This window comes from Canis lupus, chromosome 16, assembly GCF_011100685.1.
Source record: "Canis lupus familiaris isolate Mischka breed German Shepherd chromosome 16, alternate assembly UU_Cfam_GSD_1.0, whole genome shotgun sequence".
Taxonomy (NCBI): Eukaryota; Metazoa; Chordata; class Mammalia; order Carnivora; family Canidae; genus Canis; species Canis lupus.
In genome coordinates, this window is record NC_049237.1 from 1,895,717 (window position 1) to 1,911,156 (window position 15,440).

Below are 15,440 nucleotides of genomic sequence, written 5' to 3' on the forward strand. Positions count from 1 at the left end.
TAAACCTCTGATGTCTAGTTGACTGGCCTGAATCCATTTGTCCATTATCCTGGCATTCCTCCCTCAGTCCAGACAAGGCTCAGAATGTATTCTGAACATCACTTAACTCTGCCCGCATTTTTATCAAGCTCTGTGTAAATTAATCCAAAACACGAAGCCAATATCCGTCACGCTACTTTAGGAAGGCAGGGAGAGGGGTGTATGTGTGTGTGTGTGTGTGGCCAGAGGAGATTCACGATGGATGAAGGTTCATCCATTGAAGACCCGTCCGTGAAGGGTGACTGCGTCTGCAACTTTGGGGAACCGATGTATATTTCAGTGCTTGGAACTTTCTTCACTCGAGGTTGAAAATTGCTTCCAAGAGAACCAAGCGGAACAAACCACCAAAGATCACTTTTTAGGATAATTAAAACTATTTTGGATTTTTTATTTATCAATCTGGTTTCTAATATAATTTCAGTTAAATGAAAGACATTCACAAAGAATATTAGGCATACATACATAGTTTCCTTCTTTCATTCTATTTTACATGCTGTTGCTTTTAGAGAGTGAACTTTTGTGTCATTTCACAGGGTGGAATCCTAATTGACTTTACAGAAAGAATACTTAGCCCAGCTTTTCAGAACCCTGACCTCCGCAGTCACCATGCTCACTGAAAAAAATGTAAAAACCCAACCGAACTTAAGAATCAGTAGCATCTGAAAGGTTTCTTGGCCTACTCAAGAGGATGTCTTCATAGCCATGTCAGAAGCCAGCAGCTGCTGTTTAAAATAAACTGAGACTTGGAAATGTTGCAGACCGTCTGCGTAGACCTGCTCTTAAAGCACATTTCCATCTGGAAAGTGAACTTGTATGTGCGCATTGGATATTAATTCCTGCATGCTCAGGTATCTTTCCCACCTTCTGCCAGTCTTTGCTCCACGGGAGATGATCCACTTTTTAGCATGGTTTCACTATTTCTTCGACAATGAATTTTGCATACCACTGGTATCCGGAAAATACCGCTGTGAAAGAAATCTATTCTAAAGTTATCAACATTATCATGCAGGGTATGTGTAGTGTAGGCACAGTGCCGCTAGGCTACGTGAAAAAATCAAATTTGTTTCTCATGTTGTCTTATGTATAAGCCAGCCCAGTGGTACTGGGGCCATGTGTGAGCCCTGAGTCACATCTGGGTGGGAACTTAGGACTTTGTGCAGGTGAAGTTCTGATTTCTCTGGCCTTTGGCTGGTGCATCTCCCAGGGTTGACAGGTTAGCTCTCAGACAGTCCAGCTGATTAATAATTTAGCAGTTGTACAGCAATGCCTCCTAACCCTGCACACTCCTGGATGTGGCCACATTGTTTCTATGGTGTGACAGAACCACAGGCCAGGAAGTAAGTCTTCCAGTAGGCTCCGTTGACTTGGGCCTTTGTATGTGGGTGTCACAGTGTGCTGCAGTCAAGAGCCAATGGCACCTCCCAGTTGTCCTATTAAGTAGGCAAAAGAGCTGTATTTTAAACATGGGGCAAAGAGGGACCGAGATTCAGCGGCTTGACCAAGATCACATAGCAAGTCAGGGAGAGAGAAGGGATTAGGACTCTCTCCGCTGATTCTCAGGGCCCACTCTCACCACAACATCACTTTAAACATGGCACCCATTGGTTTTAGCCCAAATCAGCTAGACGCGCTGCTTGTTTCCCCTCTGTTTCAACAGGGGTTGGTTCCACTGCCACTAGTAATTTAGGACCTATTTTTGGCCGGTTAACTGGAATTCAATTTAATAGTAACTGCCGCCTCTCTTTTTGAAAACTGCTTGACAAGATGATGAAGAGGAAACAATATTAAGGGGTTTCAATCAGGTGCTAATTGTTTGGAGGCACAGAGAGACCATTAGTGTTTACACTACACAAGAAAGGAGAGGGAGAAAAAGAGCAAGTGGGAGGAGGGAAGAGAACAGATCCTGTTACAGAAGGAAATAAAAGTTTCTTCTGGACAAATGCTGACAGCGCGTTTTCATATCTGGCAGCTACTTTGTCTTTCGGTGCTTCCTACAGCTATGTCTGGGTACCCAGCTTTCTGGTGGCATCTGGGGGCTGCTCCAAGGACATTCAGCAATAATATAAGATCTACTCTTTGGCTCATGCCAATTCTTTTTCCTATGCCTCTGAGGCCCTGCTCCTGGTGGTGAAGGATGCTTGTTGAGCAAATGCAGGGCAACAGGAGATTGTCCACTAGAGGCACTCCAAACCCTTCTTCTTAATAAAAACGTCTATAGAACAAGTCTCTCTCTCTTTCTCTCTTTTTGAGCAGTTGGTTGAAAGTCACAAGGGCAAACATAGCCTTCTGGATTATGAAGGGTCAGAGAAGAATTTGCCAATACAACTTCTCACCTCCTGAGCTACCTTCCTTGTGCTCTAGGGAATCCGTTACTTTGAGTGCTGAGAATGGCACCCATCTTGCTTTCAAAGTCCTGCTCCTACCTTCTCAAAACACAGATGCTTGCCTTAACCACAGAGGATGTTTCCAGCACAAACCACCCTAAGTCAAGCCATTAGCTTTCCCTGGAACGTTAGAGCAGCCTCTTGCTTCTAAGAGTTTTTCCTTTTGTTTTTGCTTAGTCTGTTCTTATTATTTAAAGAGGCTACCGTCAGCCTCTTTGTACTTGATTGATAATGTACTGGGCTAGAAGAGGTCAAGATTGTGCGGGATGTGATCGACAAAGCAAGATCAGACACTGAGCTTGGGTCAGTGTCCTGAATTTTCAAGGGAAGGAGCTGGAAAAATAAAGAGATGCTTCCTTATCTTCACATAAATTACTTACCATTAAGAATGTGCTGGATGCCTTCATAGATCCATTTAGGACTTTTGGTGAAGACTATAATTCCAAAGAGAAGCCGAAGATTTCCAGCGCTCCCTTGGCACTTAACTAAGTTACTTAATACCTCATCCACCTTCTGGTGTCTTGTCTACTGGCTGGACTGTAGCCCCCTTGAAGGGCAGAGACTGTGTCATATCCTATGTCTTAATGACAGTGACACAGGAGACTCACTGATCCCTGCGGTCATTCCAGTGCCCTAGAATTTGCAAATTTAGTGAGAGATGTTTTGAGTTATACTTTTTACCTTCTGTGGCAGGAGAATGGGAAGAAGAGAGTGAAGAGAGCGGGTGAGAACGTTTTAGTGTCAGGGGCTGTTCTGGATTGTTTTAACCCCTTAATCATTTTGGGAAGAAAGGGAAAGTGCAGAGACAATGCATAAAAAAAAAAATCAAGCTACCACGGGAAATGCAAGAAATAATAAATTTCCACCTGGCATTATTTGTTAGTTGTAAAAGTAAGACCTATAAAACAGGTTTGAAAAATCTGACATGTTCCTACTAAACATAATGTTTAAAAACTCCTTCTGGTAATTTGGCAATATGTGAAAGAACCCTTAATGGTAGTCCTCTCGGTTAAATAAATTGCCTTGGTTTTGAATATGTCATTTGTAATGTTCTATTGTTCTGTTTAGTCATACCACATACTTTTCATTTAACAATGTATATCATGGAATAATAACCAAGACCTTTTGAAGTTAAGGGTATTCATGATAGTGCCTGAGGTCAGCAACTGTAAAAGGGCATTAGGATTCCCTTCTGTTCTGTTCTGTTACCTTGACTCTAATGGGAATTCACAGGTTCAGTGTCTCCTCTGGAATGTGTGCTATACTGGTGCAATGTGCCACTGGCAACTCTAGATAACATTTTTCATCACCCAACAAGGTGAGATCCTTCAGTAACTTGGGCATACCGAGAATCTTGGAAAAAAAAAAAAAAAAAACCTAACACACTAGAACTTCCATTTCATTGAGGCACATTATCCAAAACATAGCAACAATACCTTTTAACCTCATCTAACTCCCTTCCAGGAGGAGAAGGAAAAAAGGGATCCTTTTTAATTCCTCAAAATGCTGAAGTCTGAAAAAAACATCTTCGAAGTACTGATTAAGAGCCTCAACTGTAATGATCATAAATGGTGGTCATTCTAGAAATAACTTTTGTGTAATTAAAAAAAATAAATGAAATTAGTTTTTGGATGCTCCAATAGGAGCTGTGTCCCATATGTTTGCATACAAAGTCAATTATTTTTAAATAAAAGGAGTTATTTGTTAGGATAAGTTGGTCAAGATTCCGGATTGGATTGAGGTGCGACCAAACACATGTCCGTCCTCTGAGAAGCAACAATCAGGTATCAGGTTTGTGCTGAACCTCAGGTTCAAATGTATCTACCTAAGAAATCTCTGAATTGTCGCAGTGTGTCTATTTAGGGTAGAACAGTATATGGAGTAGATGATGTGAAATATGGCAGTGTTTTCCATATGATTCAGAGGAAAGCAATGATGATAGTAACCATACTTGGCTTTATTGTGGTATGTCCATTCAGAGGACCTAGTCTGCTAGGGTTTTGTCACAGGGGCTTAAAACTAGAGATTTAAAGCAAAATAAGAAGAGCAACCTAATTGATGCATTCACTAGAAAGTGCCCATACTCTTGCTACAACTAGAAAAGAAACAGAGCAAACAAGGCATAATGTCTAGCTCTAATTCCCCACTGGGGTGCCTACACACAGACAATGTAACCGAACATGTTGCAGGTAAAGCAGAGGAGAAATCTTTTGTAACAGCTGATCACCACTCGATTATAGCTGACAGTCACAGATAATGGCTAGGTCTAAGACTACACACAAGGAACAGTATTAGATGGTAGAATTTGAGGAAAGATAAATCCAACAATCCCAGTATGAAACCACTTCCCTTGGTTCTTAATGCTTCTCTCTGTTGGTTATGTTGTTACACAACGGGTGCCATATGCTCTCTTCCTTCAGCTGCTTCAGGAGAACTCTCAGAATTGGCAGAGATTGAGGTCTCTTTGAAAACTGGCAAATGACAGGTTCTCTTTGCCCCTTCCTTTCCTTTTCCAATTTACAGGACACCAAAAGAAATACTGTATGAACACGAACTAGTTACTACGATAGCCCATTAAAAATCGACTATACGCAAAAGGAAGAGAATGCTGGAGGCCATGTGCATCAGCTTTTCTCAAGAAAAAATATCCACATTCTAAGGGCTCTTAAAAATGTAGAAAACTTGCCCTGTTACCATGGGTTTTTAGAACACCTCTAAACACACACAAAATAAGACGGTATTACCTACAAATTGCAACCATTTCTTAAACTCTAAAAGCATTTTTTGTATTATTTTGAATTGATATAGAAGGGGAAACTCATCTATAAAGAAATATTAAAAAGTAATTTTTGTGGCGATCAGTCTCCAGAATTTTCTGTTGCTTGCCTCCCCCAATTTGTGCTGATATTTTAAGGATGTGCTCAAGAGTATGAAGTAGGGTGCTTCTGTCTCTTTCCCTCCTCCCTAGTGACTAGCTCCTCCCTCTCCCAGAGCCAAATAGCCACCCCTCAGATGAGCCATTCCTTTTTGCTCTCATCAATGGTCTCTGTGAAATTGGGGTCGTTGTTCATGATGGCAGCATCCGCGCTCTCTGCTGACTCTGCTCCCTTTGCTTCGTTGGTGTGGTAGGTGCCCTTGTGGCGGAACATGTAGCGGATGAGGAAAACCAAGGTGCAGAGAATGGTGAAAATCACCACAGCAATGACACCTGGTGGAGACAGAAGGACTGGAGATTAAACAGACCTTATAGTCATCATCCCTCCAACACTGCTTTCCCCGCAGAGTACACGGTTCTCTCAAACACCACCCTCCCCCATACAAAACCACAAAACTCCAAAACAATGGCAATAAAAATGGACAAGACTGAAGGGAAATTAGACCAATTCACAATTATATGTGGAGATTTTAATGCTCTTCTCTCAGAAATTGATAGTTAAACAGAAGAGGAGGAAATACTGCTTAATTCATTTTTTATAAGGCCAGCATTATCCTGATACCAAAACCAGACAAACACATCCCAAGAAAACAAAACTACAGAGCAATAGTCCTCTTTAACAAAATTTTAGCAAATCAAGTCGAGCAATGTGTGGAAAAGAATATATTATGGTGAAGTGGTGTGAATTCTAGGAACAAAAGATCAGTTTAACATTAAAAAAATAAAGTGATGGGGCAGCCCGGGTGGCTCAGTGGTTTAGCGCCACCTTCAGCCCAGGGCCTGATCCTGGGGTCCCAGGATCGAGTCCCGCGACGGGTTCCCTGCATGGAGCCTGCTTTTCCCTCTGCCTGTGTCTCGACGCCCCCCTTTCTCTCTCTCTCCCTGTGTGTCTGATGAATAAATAAATAAAATCTTAAAAAAAAAATAAAGTGATGTAATTTACCACATTAAAGAAATACAGGAGAAAAAGCATAGGACAAACTTCAACCTCTATTCATTATGAAGCTTCTCAGAAAGATCAATAGAAAGGAACTTTCTCAACCTGATAAAGGGCATCTATGAGAAACCTAGAGTTAATATCTTACTCAATATTAAAAGAATAAACATATTTTCTCTAAAATATGGAACGATGGAAGAATGTCAACTCTCTTAAAGTACTGGAAGACATGCCCAGTGCAATAAAACAAATACAATAGAAATAAAAAGTGCAGATTGAGAAGAAGGAAAAATTTTCTTTATTCTCAGGTGACACGATTATCTATGTAGAAAATCCTAAGAAATATGTTAAAAAAAAAAAAGTTTTTAGAACTGACAGTAAATTTAACAAGGTCACAGGATAGAACATCAATATATAAAAATCAATTGTGTTTTTATATACTAGCAAGAAATACTTGGAAAATATTAAAAATAATAAGGTAATAAAAAATTTTAAAGTAATAAAATTATGCCATTTATAATAAAACAAGCTGAACAGAGTTGTTCAAGGCTGTGTACTCAAAACCATAAAACTAACTGAGAGAAATTAAAGATGTCAACAAATGGATGGATAGACCATATTTAAGAACTGAGGTACCCAATATTTTTAGATGACCATTTATAGATCTAATGCAATTCCAATGAAAATTCCAGCAATTTTTTTAATAGAAATGTATAAGTTGATTCTAAATTTTATATTGCAATGCAAAGGACCTAGAATAGCCAATATAATTTTGAAAAACAAAAAAGAAGTAACTGGAGAATGTATGTTGCCATCTCTAGACTTAATATATTAAGGTAAAACAATAAAGCAAGCATGATACTGGGTAAAGAAATATGTTATATATTATATACATATCTCCATAAAATAGGATAGAGTCCAGAAAACAGACAGACACATATATGGTCCATTGATTTTTGGCAAAAGTGCTAAGGAAATTTGGAAAATATAGTCTTTTCAAGAAATGGTCTTGGAATAACTAGATATTCATTTGGGAAATAATGGTTTTGGCCTTTATCCCACGTTATGTACTGGTGCTAATCCAAAGTGATTATAGACTCAGTAACAGAAACCAAAGCTATAAAGTTCTAGAAGAAAACATAGGAGAAAATCTTCACAACTTTGAGCAGGCATATTTTTAAGATAAAATTTTTAAAAAATCACAAACTATAAAAAGATTTGAAAAATTGGACTTGATCAAAATTTAAATCTCTTGCTTTTAAAAAAACACCACTAAGAAAATGAAAAGGCATGTCACAGACTGGGAGAAAATATTTATAATACATATGTCTGAAAAGGACTATTTAGATTATAAAAAAACGTTATAACTCAAAAGAAATCAAACAATCCAGTTAAAATAGGGTGAAAGAGTTTGAAACAGGCACTTCACAAAAGATCTGCAGAAGGCAACAAGCGCATGAAAGGATGCTCAAAAGGTTAGTCATCAGATAATTGCACACTAAAACCACAATGAGGCACCACTACTCATCCATAGAGCGGCTAAAATTAAGAAGACTGAAAATACCAAGTGCTGATAAGATTGTGGAGCAAACCTGATCTCTTAGATATTAATTATGAGGATATAAAGAGGTTCAACCATTTCAGAAACCTGCATGGCAATTTCTTACAAAGTTTAATATCCATTTTTTTCTGGAACACCCAGCAACTGCACTCCTAGGGATTACCAAAAAGAAATGAAAACTTATGTTCACATAAGACTTCAACAAGAATATCCATAGCAACTTTATTCAAAATAGCTCAAATCTGGAAACAAACTAAACAGCAACAGGCAAGTAGATAAAACAAATCATAGTACGTTCATAAAAAAGAATACAAGTCGGCAATAAAACACACTATTGATGCACGCAGCAATGTGGATAGATCTCAGAAACACTATGTTGAGCAAAAGAAGGAAGTCACAACAGATGACATCTATATGATTCCATTTGTATGTCATTCTAAACGAAATAAAAGTAATCTGCATGGCAAAGAGCCAATCCGAGGTTAACCTTGGTTGGGGATGGAGTGGGGGAAAGGATGGATTCTCAAAGGACACAGAGCTTTCTGTGGATGGAAATGTTCTATATCTTGATTGTGGTGGTGGTTATGGGTGTGTCATTGACCCGTTCCATTTGAGTAAGTGCATATTATACTTCAATAAAGTTGACCTTAAAAAAGCAAAGCAAAGCAAAACAAAACAAAACAAAACAAAACAAAACAAAACAAAACAAAAAAACAATGAGGATAGGGACCTTGATAAAATTATGCCACAACTTTGGACAATGTGATTTAAGCAGCATTTTGAATGTAATCTAGTTTTATAGTCACATATATTTCTTAGATATGGGATTTTTCTAGGGATTTTTCAATCCCTAGATGTTCCAGAAAGTGGATATTAAACTTTGTAAGAAATTGCCATGCAGGTTTCTCCACGTGGAAAAGAAACATACTGGCTAAGCCAAGGGGATGGGCTAGGTTTAAAGTCCTTGATATGTTTATGATATTGGCTACACTCAGACGTTCAGGAAACATCTTTATAAACTAAGAGAGAAGGTGCAGGCAGAGAAGAAGGCAGTGGGCAACAGGGCTCTCAATACTGACCCAGATAGGAGGGACTGTGTTAGGAGAGTTAAATCATTCTGCAGCTGTCCATGGTGAGAAAGAAGGTGGGAATACTTTAGATACTCTGGCTTATTAATTTTCTGATGAGTTTTATTAAGACAACTGAAACCAGACCAGCATAAGCTATCCTGAGCCATTTGGGAGGTAAGGGAATCAGAATGAAAAAGAGAGGTGATGTCCTACCTGCCTGCTCTGGTGCTGGCTAGCTCAGCACCACCTCCTCTTTTTTATAGTTCAGCATTAATAAGCAGGCAGATTGCATTCATCACAGTGTCTTCACATCCATATGTCACAATCTTAAGTCATACTTAAATAGCAAAATGAATCAAGTAAAAATCTAGATGACTGGTTGTTTTTTTTTTTTTTAGACTATGATTTTATTGAAAATTATTACTTTCCACAGGTAAGTAGCTACAAGAAAGCCTGTTCTATACATCACCCACCTCCAATGATAGCCGAGTTTCTGTTGACTCCATTTCTTATAGCTTGGCCTTGTCCTGGATTATATGGAAAATCAGCACTGGCTGCAGAGGAAGAAATGAAAAAGTCAAGTAAGTGTAAGAGTCAAGGACACCATAATCCCCCAGAATGTGATGCATATATATATATTTTTTTTAAGTAGGCTCCACACCCAACATGGGGCTTGAACTCACAATCCTTAGACCAAGAGTGAGATGCTCTACTAACTGAGTCTGCCAGGGACCCTGATGCATATTTCTTCATATAACTCTTCAACACTTCCTGTTTTCCCAGATGAGATCTCTGTTTCAGACAGACCCATCTTATTATTGTTTCCACAAGATCACAGCACCTCCACCCCCAATTTTTGCTGTTCTCCCTCCATGAGGCCCAGAGAAACATTATAAATCCTTTGGAGGAATATTAGAGAATCTTAGAACAATCTGAACCAGCCTACTCCAGCTCCACTGACAGGCAGGCTTATGTGCTAGAATATTTTTTCTTATGTTTGGCTGAAATCTGCCTCCTACTCACTTTTATCCCATGCACAACTGGCAACATTGACTGTTTTTTCAGGGGTTTTTATTTTTTTTTATTTTTTTATTTTTTTAATTTATTTATTTTTTTAAATTTTTATTTATTTATGATAGTCACACAGAGAGAGAGAGAGAGAAAGAGAGAAAGGGGCAGAGACATAGGCAGAGGGAGAAGCAGGCTCCATGCACCGGGAACCCGACATGGGATTCGATCCCGGGTCTCCAGGATCGCGCCCTGGGCCAAAGGCAGGCACTAAACCGCTGCGTCACCCAGGGATCCCTTCAGGGGTTTTTATAGTTTATAGCATTAGCTTAAAAAGTAATCATTTCTTTAAATTAATATTTTACATGGTTCTAATAAAACATAGTACATGTCAGGCATTTGTAAGGAGTAAAATTTCCTAAGAGTTGAGAATAATATAAACTGCCTAAGGAGATGTCTATTTCCTTCCCTATTCTAAAAAAAATAAGAACCAGTTGTATTAAATTTCAATCTTATCTAAGATAGTTTTCAAGTAGACAAAAGCCAAATAGATCCTGAAGTCTTTCTATAGGTCAGCAGAGTATCTGTCATCATCCACACAAGCCAATTCAGCTTCAGAATGATTTCACATTCGTTGGACTTCTGTTTTAGAAGTTAAGGTTTAAGGCAAATATTCCAACAGAAGCAGCTTCTCCTTCAGCAGATTACCTTAGTCTAGTCAGAACCATGGTCACTGGATGGCATCAATTAGATATTTTTTAAAAATTTAAAGCAGTTGTTTGGCACAATTCAACATGTACACACTGAGGAAACAGGTTTGTGTTACAATTCAAGGCCAAGCTCACTGAGGGCTTGGGTTTTCCAAGGCTCATCCTTAAGCTCTAGATTTCCAAGGATTCTCAGACAATGATAAAAAGTAGGTAGATCCTTTCCTCTCCTTTTCCCTAGGAAATAGGGCAACCAAATAGAGAGACCAGATTCTACTAGCAAATGTGATTTAACTCTCTTTGACTTGATATTCTTACTGAAGACCGGGAAAATTATGCTTTTCTGGACATATCATGTTCCAAATCAGCTTGGCCATCGGTGCCCTTCAGACCTGTCAATTTGAGTAAACAGACAAATGAAAGAGAACTTAACTCTGAACCCTTGGGAGTTTTCATATTACCCTAACTCCTTAACTTGTGAATATGGAAGAGACCTTTTGGTATTACGTGCTTATTTTAACTGGTCCAATCCTAAATCTAGGGAGACAGGGAAAGGGGCAGAACCAGTGTAAAGTACAGTGCAATCAGTGCCCTTCCCCTGCCCTTCAGGACTTTCTGGGGTAGACAGCATGGACCAGTATTCAAATTCCTAAGTATCAGCCCAAGAATGCAATGATCTTGCATGTACAGGCTCATCACCTGACGCTAAGGGGGATCATAAAATTATCTTGAGTGAATAAAAATGGCTTACGTAAAACAAATAATGTTTTTTAGAAACCTTGGTTTGTTCTTTAAGCCTGAGTTTTCTCTTGAGAGAAGTAGATGTGACAAATAAATTTATTCAGGCATTTGACGTATCTTTCCTGAATGCCTAATATATGTCAGGTACCATTCTAAGTGCTGGGGATACACAGTGAACAATAAAAATGATGGAAATTGTTATTAATGAGAACGTCCCATGCCCCATTGAAGAGTTTGGTTTACATAGTCAAAACACTCATCTGAGGCATGGATGTGGTTATAGCTATGACCCTATATATTTACAATAAATTGCCTAAAATTGCTTTGTAGTTGCCGTGTTGTAACTCATACACTCATAGGGCACAGTAAGATCTGGTTATCAAAGCAATAATTCCCTGACATAAACCATCCTTCTGAGATGTAATCACCCTTCTCTGGACACGATTTAGTCCACGTCCTTCTAGAAAGTCATCAAGCTTATAAGTGGCCTCACTGGGACTGGAAATCAGGCAGGATTAATTCGAGTCAATCGTCTTCCCCGTCCTCCCTTTTGAGGGCTGGGAAGAGACAGCCAGATGAGGAAGTCCCAGGGTTCAGACAGTTTAGCTCGGGCAGGTCCTATGGGAGGAGGGGCCTTTTTTAGGGGCTAGGGGAGAGAAATCTGTTTTGCCTTGGATATACTCAGTTTGAGGTGCCTATGAGACACCCAGATGGAGATATCTTCTGGACACTTGATATTTTATGAGGGGCTCATATTTCTCATCTCCTTTTGATAACCACAGAAACCTCCTCACCACTTTTAAATAATAAGAACCTTCAGAATATATTAAGCACGGAGACATAAAATTACAGCGGCAATTTTGCTATTATTCCATTGTGTGATATTCATCATACTATGAAACGGTTTGCTTTTCTACTCCGGGTGATGTGGATGGTAAAACGTGGTGCAGTTTCTCTCTGCTTCAAAACCTACTTTATGGCTTTGCATCCTGGGCCACAAAACTTGAGAGAAACACAGGTATTTAGAGATACTGATACGCTTCTCTCTGGTTCCCTCAAAGTTATTGACATAAACAGTAGTGGCAGGTGTGGATATGACCTGAGATGACCCAAGGTGAACAAGAGCTAGAAGAGAACATTGAAAAATATCCCAGGATTGCCTTTGGTATAAAATCTGAACTCCTTGGTAGGGGGGGAGAGAGAGGCCACTTTTGAGCTGAATTTCTCTCCTGCTTCTTCCCTGCCAGGACCACTTTTCCAACGCGACATTCTAGATGCTTCAGGTCAACATGTCCTTGCTCGTCCATATGGCCCTCTCACATCTGGCTGGCCTTTCCTCTCTTTGTCTACCAAATCTTGCCTTTTTCCTTAAATCTAAAACTATTCTCAGCCACTTCAGTTACATGTCCAGCACTCTTGTTAGGGGTGATCAATCTTAGTTCTCGTCACTCCTTACAAGGTAGCCATCCTCTTAAAGGCAGGGGCCAATCTTAATTATGTTTGCGGTCCCAATGACAAATAGTATAGACAAGTAGCAAGAGCAAATGAGGTATCTGTTAAAATAAAATCTGTCCATTAAGAGAGGTATGTATATAAATGTTTCTGTAGCCTCTCCTAATAATAAAGTGTCCTGGGCAGGTGTAAATTTGGAAGTCAGCTGCCTAAAGTCAACTCAACTCAACCCTTAAGGCAAGGCAGCATGCTTATTCTTCCCAATAAAGGAAATTAGCACATTGAATATAGAAATTCACTAGTGATTTCTGTGTCCACTGGTCTTTGGTTGTCATCAGAAAATGACCAGTGGAAAACCCTCAGGTACAATGGAAGTCCTTAAGAAATTCAAGGGCAGGGTTCTGTTTCTCGCATGAGCATCCTTATTTTCATGGCTTTATTTATAACTTAAGCTTGGTTGTCCTAATGCATGTGAGTCCTTACTCCCTTGAGGCAGATCTGTTTTATTCTGGCAAGCACAGCATGTGCTATTTTGATAGATTTGAAATGATTTCATTTTAATTTTCCTTTCCCCCAGGGTACCGGCATCCTCTGGGAAGCACAGGAAACATAGGGAAACACAGAAATTAAGAGACTGAAGCACATTATGAGTGAGACTGAAGCACAAAGCTCATCCGTGACACATGCTCCACTTTGGTCCATCCCACCCCCAGTGTGCTGGGAGAGCTGAGCAGTTTTAGGGGTGCTGCACTATCAAGGAACCTATATTTTGGGAAATGTCATGAGTAGGTCAAAACAGACTGGCTGGCTCAGTTGATAGAGCATGTGACTCTTGATTTTGGGGTCATGAGTTTTGAGTCCCATGTTGGGCACGGAGCCTACTTAAAAAGACAGAAAACAACAAAACAAAAATTATACACGTCCAGTAAAGTGATCAGATCTTAGAACTGGGTAAGTAAAAATATGCTTTCGTCCCCTCCCCAAAGAATAGAAAGCATGGATGTTTAAGTCTGTTTCTAAAGGTATTTGCCCTTCCCTTTGCTGCACTCTTACAAGGATTTACCGGGGAAGCAAACGACAACAGTGTAATCAGCACCTCTTAATTTGGTCACTGTGCAGGGCTGAGCATGGTGCCTGCCCTTCCCTTGCGGCAGAGACAAGCAAGGCTCTTGAGTGCCAGGAGCAAGTTGTGAACCCCGCCTGCCGGGTGGGGGCGGGGAGGCAAGGGACATCACACAAGGGCCCCGGTCACCATGTAGGTTGTTTATATGTGATGAGTAGTAAAGCTGTCAATCCTAGGATTATAAAATCAGTCATCATTTGGATAACTCTCCCTTCACGTATAAAACTCATTAGGGCCCAGATGAGCAAGTGGTTGATAGAATCAACCTGGAAGTGTTTTCCTTCCATTGAGGAGTACAAAACATAAACTTACCTGAAATTCAAATTTCAGGAACTAGCTATTTAGGGAATATAATAACAGCACTTCTTACAAGTCAGGCCCTGTTTAAGTCCTTTTCATGTATTAACTCAGGTCATCTTCGTGTTGGACCCTGAGAGGTGGGCGTATTCATCCCATTTTGGAAGGGTGAAAGCTTGTCTGAGGTCCCACGACCAGTTAAGTGGTACAGGCACGGTTCGAACCCAGGAAACTGGCTCCTGAAATGATGTGCAAAGCACCAGGCTGAACTGTTCCCGATGTTAGGAGCAGGCCTATGGATAGTGGTTCCCCGTAACTGTACATGGTCTACATTGGCTCTATCACATCATCAACACAACTGCATGGTCTTAAGGCAATGAACTAATTTAGCCCAGTTGTTTTCACTGTGGTTGGTGGCCTGCCTGGGGGAGCCAAGGGTATATAAAGGCTTCTGACTACGCTTGCCTGGGTTTAAAAGCTGAGCATAAGAGACCTTTCATCTGACAAAGGATAATTCCACATGGTGACAATAGCAGCCAACCAATGTGGTAACCTGTGAACCAACACTGTAGGACAACAGAAGACCAAATATTCCCTTGGTTCTGGATCTGAGTCCCTCATGGGCCCAGACAGCACAGAGAGAATGGTTATCACCACCACGGTAACACTTGCGAAATCGTGAAATCATGAAGAGCACTAATTGTACTTTAAAACATCACTGACGGGGATCCCTGGGTGGCTCAGCGGTTTAGCGCCTGCCTTCGGCCCATGGCGTGATCCTGGGGTCCCGGGATCGAGTCCCACGTCGGGCTCCCTGCAGGGAGCCTGCTTCTCCCTCTGCCTACGTCTCTGCCCCCCTCTCTGTGTCTCTCATGAATAAATAAATAAAATCTTCCAAAAAAAAAAAAAACACCACCTGTCAGAATATAATTTCTGATTGTGTTTATAGAATGTGAAAAATTAATAGAAGAAGTTTCCAGGCAGGTGCTTAAGCACAAATGAATGATTTAGAAGACAGTTCTACGTACAGACTATTAAAGGGAGATTTGAATTCTTTAGCCTCAACCTTCTTCCCTGTCCCATTGTGCAGGCACGGAGAGGACCAAGTAAGTAAGGCATATTTTTTTTCCTTTTAAACTACACAAGATAAATAGCTGCAGTTCTTATTTACTAAGTTTCGAAATAT

General features: G+C 40.1%; 1 protein-coding gene across 1 annotated transcript in view; it reads right to left on the reverse strand.

Moving 5' to 3' along the window:
• Window positions 1-394: 394 nt before the first annotated feature.
• The window catches only part of CNTNAP2 (contactin associated protein 2), a 2,034,882-nt gene continuing 2,019,836 nt past the window's right edge, over window positions 395-15,440 (reverse strand). The window contains exons 23-24 of the mRNA XM_038559273.1: window positions 9,400-9,480; window positions 395-5,631 (exon numbers count right to left, since the gene is read on the reverse strand). Of these exons, the coding sequence (XP_038415201.1) occupies window positions 5,432-5,631; window positions 9,400-9,480 (281 nt within the window). The 3' untranslated portion in view covers window positions 395-5,431. The remainder of the gene's footprint in view (window positions 5,632-9,399; window positions 9,481-15,440) is intronic.